At 32.2% G+C, this 8,587-nt stretch overlaps 1 protein-coding gene across 1 annotated transcript in view; it reads right to left on the bottom strand.

The window, feature by feature from the left end:
* Positions 1-3,602: 3,602 nt before the first annotated feature.
* The window catches only part of LOC113516479 (uncharacterized), a 62,827-nt gene continuing 57,842 nt past the window's right edge, over positions 3,603-8,587 (bottom strand). The window contains exons 2-4 of the mRNA XM_026900899.3: positions 8,034-8,093; positions 5,874-5,948; positions 3,603-5,764 (exon numbers count right to left, since the gene is read on the bottom strand). Coding sequence (XP_026756700.1) covers positions 4,769-5,764; positions 5,874-5,948; positions 8,034-8,093 — 1,131 coding nt within the window. The 3' untranslated portion in view covers positions 3,603-4,768. The remainder of the gene's footprint in view (positions 5,765-5,873; positions 5,949-8,033; positions 8,094-8,587) is intronic.

Raw genomic sequence — 8,587 nt, 5'->3', positions numbered from 1 at the left:
GTTGGCAGTCGTACATACTATTGGTAGCGGTATTAAATAAAATGATATAAATCGACAAATCAGTGATGAGGACTTTAGCAAAATAAAGTTAAATAATCACTTTGTATTCCCGATTAATCAACATAAGGTTACACAGACGAAGTCGCGGGTTAAAACTAACAACTATACAAAACATCTGTGCAAATTTTTTATCACCTCTTCTACTTTTTAATAACTCAATACACAGCTCAAACACAATTCGTTCAAACTGCACCATTGAGTTCATAAAATCGAAATGTCTTGATTTTATTTCAACGATCGAGTCCACGGCCAGTATTAGAAAGGAAATCACATTATCTGTATTCGTTATAATAAACTATAGTCCATTTCTCTAATACTGAATCAGCATTATCAGCCACAGATATAAACCAGAGAGTACGTTATCTTCAATTGTAAAGATTCTTGTCTTATATATCGTTAACGAGAAAGACTGACTGGGACAGCTTTGCATCTACCATTTAGATACGGCCTAATATATTTGTGTTGGTATATATTTTCTTTAGATACACGTATTGCTTTATTGCATTCACCGATAAATTAGTATATTGCATTAGATATAATGTGGCGAAGTGGTTTTAAGAAATAAATAAATAGTTTTTTCTTTTAAATAATTACTTTTTTGTTTAATTTAAACAAAAACTTTTAGCACACCTTTTGAAAGAATTTATTGTACGCTATAAACGTCTAAAATACTAGAAACATTGTTTGTTACTACAATATTTAATTTATTGTTTTTTTTTTATTATTTTTTTTTTTTATTTAATTTATTGTTTTTTTTTTTTGTATACGATTTTGATGGCAAATGTGCATACGGCCCATCTAATGGTAAACGGGGTTATTGTAACCTATGGACGCCTGTAACACCAAGGATATTAAACGCGCGTTGCTGACCTTGACAATTTTAGTAACCTATGTTTATTTTAGATTTTATTTATGTAAAAACTTTTCTTTTTGTTTATTGGTTAAGTTTAAAAAACTATTTTCTAATAGGAGTTGTATTTTTTTTTTGTTTTTAAACCCAATTAATATGAGGTAATGTAGTTATAGAATTTATTTGACAACAGGTGGTGTAAAAATGCTATACTAAGTAAATTGTATTTATTTATTATATTAAGTATTGTAAATAATTTTACATACCTATTAGTCTAAAATTACAAATATATTAGTTCATATCATATTTCATGTGCATATCTTTGAGACAAAATATGCATGTTAGTACACGCTGTTAGCGAGTGCATTCTATTTCACAGCCTATTTACCAATTCCTGCAGATATTCAAGTTACTGTATTGGTACTGTCCGAAGTAGCCACCGCAAGTGATACGTACTTGTAAATAATTTGCTATAAAATATTTGGCGTAGGTATTGCTATTGGGATTTATATCCAAATAGCAATTATAAAACATTTGTATAATAAAGATTTCATAATTTTCACTACCTCATGATAGTAATAGTAAAATTTAGTAGTATTTTAGATTTTTTCATGTCAACATTAATTAAAAATTTTAAATATTATGAATATGTAAAAAAACCTAGCTTTAGATTGACTTGAGAGAATAAGTTCTGACTTTGAACTGACTCAAATATTTAATAGCATTCCTAACTGATCCGCCAAATGCTATTTTACACTTTACCACTATCTACCACTTTTAATTGATGGAATTAAAACTATCTTACCCCTTAATTTGGAGCAACTACACATTTACAAAGTTTCATCAAAACCGGTTGAGCGATTTCGAAGATTAGTGTCAAAGAACAGTGTGACACAAGATTTTTATATATTAAGATTATACGTCAAGTCTGTAGGTTTTGATTGTCAATCGATATCAAAGGAGAAGAATTTCAATAAATAGGCACTAAACTCTAAAGAAAATACACGTTATTATGTTTAGTATTTTTGGCGTAATAAGTCAATAAACAACTGTTTTTAGGCAAAATTGAAATAAAAAAAAAGAAATAAATAAAAAAAATGCCTGCACCGAAAAAAAATAGCTCTAGTTAACCTGAAAGATCACAGCCATGGTAAATCACTAATAATTTCATTAAAGCAAACGAAAAGGAAACGAAAAAATGTCTACATTCAAGGGACTATCGGTTCAGAAGGCACATAAGGAATAAGTAATGTGCTCAACTTCTGTAATAAATCTTAAAAGAATGCTTTGGTCGCTCCCAAAAGGATACTCGTGGAAGCGTTCACCTTCTATTTTCCTCGTTATTTATGAGGCTATGCTTTATACTAGAACCGCGGGCCAAGAATAAAATGGGTAACTAAAATAAATGACCGTATGTTCCCATAATCATAGATTTCTAAAGTAAACGTAACAGATTTTTGGTTAACGATGTTGAATTGGACCAAATCAAAAATCAATGGTAGCCGTTCGTAGATTACAAAATACGATCCGGATTAACGGAGTTGAAACAAAAAGCTCTAATCTTATCTAGAAACGTGAATTATGGCGATCCATGAATGTAGTTCAAAATCTTGGCTCTACATTTACAAGTGATTTACATTAAGATGCCTCTGCATTTGCATTTCGAATAACCTTTTCATAATCGTCACGTCGGTGGCTCCCTACTTAGCGATTAGCTTAATGGATTTCTCAATTTAATAAAACCCAAACTCAGTAATTGGCTTTTAAAAAGATAGGACTAAATTTACGATTACTTTCAGAGTTTTTTTTATCGTCTCCGCCGTCATCTCTAATTTTTCTTCTGGTGCTTTTACCTTCAATGGCGAAATCATCGTTTGTTCTTATTATTTGAAGGAATGGCCAAGTATTTAAGCTTATATGGTCGGGTTGACAACAATCATCGAAACGAAGGGTCTTTTTAGGTACCGTGACGCACAAATCTTTTTGTTTGATCAGGCGTTTGTTGACAACAAATTCGTTGACGTTAATCCTTAGACAATGGTGGCGTTTTATCCGACACAGGCCCAAATGACGGGCCAGCCAACGGTATCCTTTTAATGTTAAATCTCTGAGTTAATATTTGTTTAAAAGCTTTCCTTCGAATTATTGCTTTCAGTCGTGTCTATTCATGTGTCAAATTCATGTTTCGTAGATTTTTATTTAAAATTTCTTTTTGCTCAAATGCTTTTATACTTTTTTTTTTTCAAATATTTGCCTACAGAAATAGAAATAAACAATGCAAAAATATGAAAACTTTTATATTTCATGACTAAGTATTAAATTGTATAGAATTAGAAGCATAAAATTCTGATATAGAATATACTGATTCCTTAGACTAATATTTTTATTCAAACGGTATAAGTAGATAAAAACATTAGAACATGTTTTGATCACATTGGGTGGCGTGAATGCACATAAAAACTCCAACTTCTCCATTGAGGTGTCGACGGTTCGTTAAGCTTCATTCCGTATTGAATCGATTATATTTTCTGAATTATAGAATCATTTGTTTTTACTGTATCAAAACATTTGATCGAATCAATAAAGCATCTCAGATCCTTGTCGAAAGGGAATCTCTAAGTTTGGAATTTAACAATACCTGTTTACGATGCACCTTTTTATTTTAAAATGTATTTTAAAATGAAAATACAGATTTAATTTGGCAGACATATTTATTTATACTCGTTAAAGTTCAGCTTCATTTATAGCAAGTAATGTTATTTACAGATCGAGTGAAGGTACAATATTAATCACAAAAATAAATAAATTTAATCCTCTTAACTTACACTACAAGGATTTTGGTTTGAAATAAAATCCACGATGTTTTCCTCTTGACACAGAACAAATTGTTTTGTTATATATCATTAAACGACAAACTTAAGTTATTTAAGTACGCTGTTTAAAGCCTAACATCATCTTTAAACAATATGACTATATTATGACATTGCATTGGGTAGCTACAAGGAAGAAAATATTGTTGTTGAACTTGTTCTGCATAAAACAATTTGAATATTAAAATTCGTAACACGAAATGAACATTTCCTTTCATATAAACATTTTTTCCATTGACGGTCAAGAAAAATATAATTTCTCTGTTTTTACAATAAATGCTTCGAATATTTACAAATACATACATACCTATATTTATTGCTGAAGAAGACATCATAAAGTTCACTAGAATGAGTAAAATACTCACCGAAATTATTAATAGTTAATTATATCTATTAACTATGTAACTAAACGATAATATGGACTAGTTGTAAAAATAGGTTCTAGTTAATATTTATACTGATAAGACTATAAAACATGAACTCTATCAAGATCCCGTGGTACAGTTACAAATAATCTGGGAATCAAACATACAAGTGATCTCATGTTTTGCATTACGGCCATTTATGTACAAGTAGGTAGTATAAATTAATTTTCATTTTTAGAAAATTATGGTTCATTATTTTTTGCTTAACATATTTACACTGCTAAATTTTCTGGTGTTAACCTTACTGTGTTTCATAAATACATTTATAATAGTTTCACAATTTACAATTTCCTATGTCTACATACAAAAAATTCACAATATATTTATTACAGCAGCATTTACAATAAGTTCTGAAAAGTTCTTTAGCTGATAAACACAAATAATTTCACAATAAAACTTTATCATAGTTTTGTCCATACATTATTCTTTGAGTTCTCGGTTATCACATGTGAATTAAATCACTTAGTCCGATTAAGATCGTTTTTCACAAATAGATAATTCTTTCAAAACGTTTAGGAACTGAAGGCGCGATCTTCGATCGACAGCATATCAAAGCTGTGACGTCACACAACCACATCACGAGCTGTGACATTATTGGAAGCTTCTGGAGTTAAAACGGGTTGGAAACAGTGTGCCGCCGGGGCAAAATCTTCCACTAACTTACGTTTGAGGACAGAAGATGATCCTACATAGACATTAGTGCCTGGAAACGTGCCCCGCCTCCTTCGCCTCCAAACAATTGCAGCTAGTACTGCTAGTCCAAAGGCAATCATAGCTGACAAGCAACCTAATACTAACTCTGAATCAGGAGCCCGTTCCGGAACCCTTTCTCCTCTCATGGAACTAACCAATACTGACATGAGACGATCACCTTCACTAACTTGAACATCTTGAACACTTTCGGTTGAAACCCTTTGAGCACGACTTGTGTCAATTGTCATAGTTTCAGATCTTTCGTTATCCACACCAGGCGTACGAGAAACTAACTCTACTTGTATATGGTATACTGTATCAGGCCATAGAGACAATGTAACACGAGTCGAATCTGTGAAAAGATTTCCTTTCAAACCTCCACCATCCACTTCCCATGTTACTAGATAGACACCTCTCGCTATTCTAGGTTCCCAAGCAATTTCTCCAATGACAAGAACTTTTTGGTGAATCAGAGAAATCTCTTTCAAAGTCCATTTATGTTCATCATGGTTCGATGTATTTGTATCGTGAGCCACCCAAGTCTCATCTGGGCTATAGATTGTAACAAGGCCTTGAGGATCAACCACTAAAACTCTCAGGAGAGCGCCTTCATTATTGGAAGGTACTCTTGTTGCCAGAGCTTGAGTTTGTATAATTTGACGCCATGGACCTTCTGCTGCCCGGCGCATCACGACGTATACTAGAGGAGCTGGCCGAGATGCGGCACGGGGTGCAGGTGGTGGCCAACGAGCTAGTGCTCCGCTGACTCGCATCACACCTTCACCTTTGGTGTGGATGACAGGTTGCGTTTGTGCCGCTCTGGCTGCTTCCATGTGGAATTCACACGCAACCTTACAGCCGGGGAACTGCACAAAAAAAAATATTATAAGTTTTCTAATTAAACGTAATGATCTAAAAAACATAAAATAAATGGCAAAAGTGAAAATAAGTACAGCAAAAATTTAATTTACTTACACAAATATCTTTTTCGTCACAAACTGCGCCCCAAACTTGATAGTTGGATTGTAGCAGCTCACAATTTTCCCAACACTGAAACAAAACGACATTATCAAAGATCCATAAAATTTAGACGAGCATTTCATGAGTTTGTCACAAGCATAGCTGCTCATGATTTATTGTTGAGGGTCATTAAGTACAAATGGGCAGTACACTGACGGTAACAAATTCAAAACTTCACACTCAAAGAACAGGCAGTGACTTCAAACGTAACGAGTCTTTTTTTTCGTCAAATTAGTCAAAGTTATCGGGTGGTCGGGTGGCGACTTGGTAGATACAATCGTTTGTCATTACTTTAGGAATTGGGACGAGCTCGTTATAATAACTCCACAGAATGAGGACACATCTAGAAACGACACGGACTTGTTACGCTTACAGATATTTCCTAACTTTCCTTTTGAAACTCTTAAGTAGGCGATCTAATTCAAATTGAGACCATTCACCGTACTTTCGTCGTAATTGTAAAAGTTTGTGGAATACCAACTTATTAACAATTCAATATGTTCTCAAAACCAATGTATATAATGTTTGATATTAGCATTTTTATTAGAATTATTTGTCTAGGAAGTTTTAGCTTTTGTGTTATTAAGTTGATATTACACGCAATAACCATAAATTTTCTCAATGTAATAACTAAAAAAATTGTAATAGACTAAATAATACTGTAGGAGGCAATTAAAAATAAAAAATGATCACATTAAAAATACAATAAATTTGTTGCACATAAAATCGTAACTATGATAGTAAATTCATATAATAAATTGCACATAATATTGATATACCAATTAAAAGTTTTAATAAATCTGAAGGAACAAGGGAACTTAAAACAGCAGACATTACAGATAATCTTTAAAACAGATTTATCAGTTTCATTTCGCCGATCTCAATTACCAACAATGAGTTATGAGGCACTTCTAGCTGAATTTTGGTACTGAGGCGACTCAAATGCAGCATTTGTCATTGGAAATACTCATTAGTTGGAGTTGACGTTAACTTGACGCCCGTTCTCGAGTCAGTAAGCTTTAATAATTATAAGAACCGGAGCAGAGCTGAGTTATTAATTACCAAGTATTGACAAAACGTCTCGTAGTCTCGATCCTCGCTTTTGAAGATATTTTGTTTATTTTACTGCTTATACCGTTACGAGCTTTCAAATTTTTTGTTACTATTTCTTTTATTTAGGTAAGTTTGTTGGAAGTTTCACGTTTTACAATTTTATCACTGGTTTAAAATTATGGTGGAAAATTATAATCTCCTTTGTTACAATAATTACAACTTTCTCTACCTTGATTTACAATCTGTAATAAAGATGGAGCTGTATTCTCATGCCGTTATTTATCTCTCGTCTTATATTCCTTTCGTAACGACAGAAAGTTTTGTTTCAAAGTTGACGGTTTAAAGATTATGGAAGTTAAAACATATAGTAACTCGGAACATTTAAATTTATGGGCAAGTATTTACCTTCTGTCATAAACCGTAGCATGTTTTGCTCATCCCTTGAACGTAAATAGTAAATTCACAAATAATTGTTCGTAGAAAATCTTAAAGAAAATCAAGTTCAATGACTTGAAATTGATTCTATTTTGCACTGCTCACTAATTTTAAGTTTTAATAATACATGATTTTCTATTATGAAAATAACATTATTTGATCGATAAAATTGAACAATACAATATCCTGCATATTTATTTAGGTCTATATCTACTAAGTCTATAATTACTTGCTAAGTACATCTCTTTGTATAGTCATTGTTTCTATTTTTATTTAGGTAATTACAGAATTAAGTCATGTCTTTTTCCGTTGAAATATATAATTATCCTCGTATATTGACAGAGAATCAGACTTATACTGAATCCCTCTTTTACTTTCATTAACATGTTCAAATGCTAACAAATTTCATGTACTTTTTATATAATTGATTACATTAATCATGCGTATTACTGATTAGATTTTTCATTCCAGATTATTAGGTCATTGGCCTAAAATAATTTTTGTACTATCTCATAGTTAATGCCAACAACGAACAATAGTTTCATCCTTTTCAGTTATAAGAAAATAGTAAGAGACAAAATGTTTCTTGAATTTCTTTTAGCGTTATAAGAATATTCGAACACTCACCATAAAACAGTCGGGGCCTTGCAAACACGATGACTCCCCACCGGGTCGCGGCGCCGCAAACTGCGAACAAACATACAAAACGTCAGTCAAATCTATTTTATTATAATTGTGTAGATATTTACAAGTTTCAATTATAAATAAAGTTGGTACATGTACAAACATTGTTGCGTGATAGATGTTATTTTTAGTTTAAGTGTCTTGTCCTTATGTTGGTATTTATTCGTTTCTTGTTATACTATCAAATACATGAGATACATCTATAAATATGTCTCAATCGTTACTTCAACGTTTACTCTGAATTGCTCGACTGATTTTGGCAACGCACGAAGAGTATAACCGGTGACACTGTAACTCTGTTATATGCATGGTACTGCTCATGTCTATAGGCGACGGTTACCACTTTCCATCAGGTGGGCCGTCAGCTTGTTTGCCATTCTAAGTTGTATAAAAAAAAAACATACAAATAAAAAGAAAACCTTTTTCCATTACAGATTTTGTAACAACAAATATAGAAGCTATATACTATCAAAACCTTTGCCGTTACTGATCTTACT

The sequence above is a fragment of the Galleria mellonella genome, unplaced genomic scaffold (assembly GCF_026898425.1).
Source record: "Galleria mellonella isolate WM207_F2 unplaced genomic scaffold, CSIRO_AGI_GalMel_v1 utg21, whole genome shotgun sequence".
Lineage (NCBI taxonomy): Eukaryota > Metazoa > Arthropoda > Insecta > Lepidoptera > Pyralidae > Galleria > Galleria mellonella.
The sequence above is the reverse complement of the archived record's forward strand: the minus strand, read 5'-3'. Positions and strand labels throughout refer to the sequence as shown.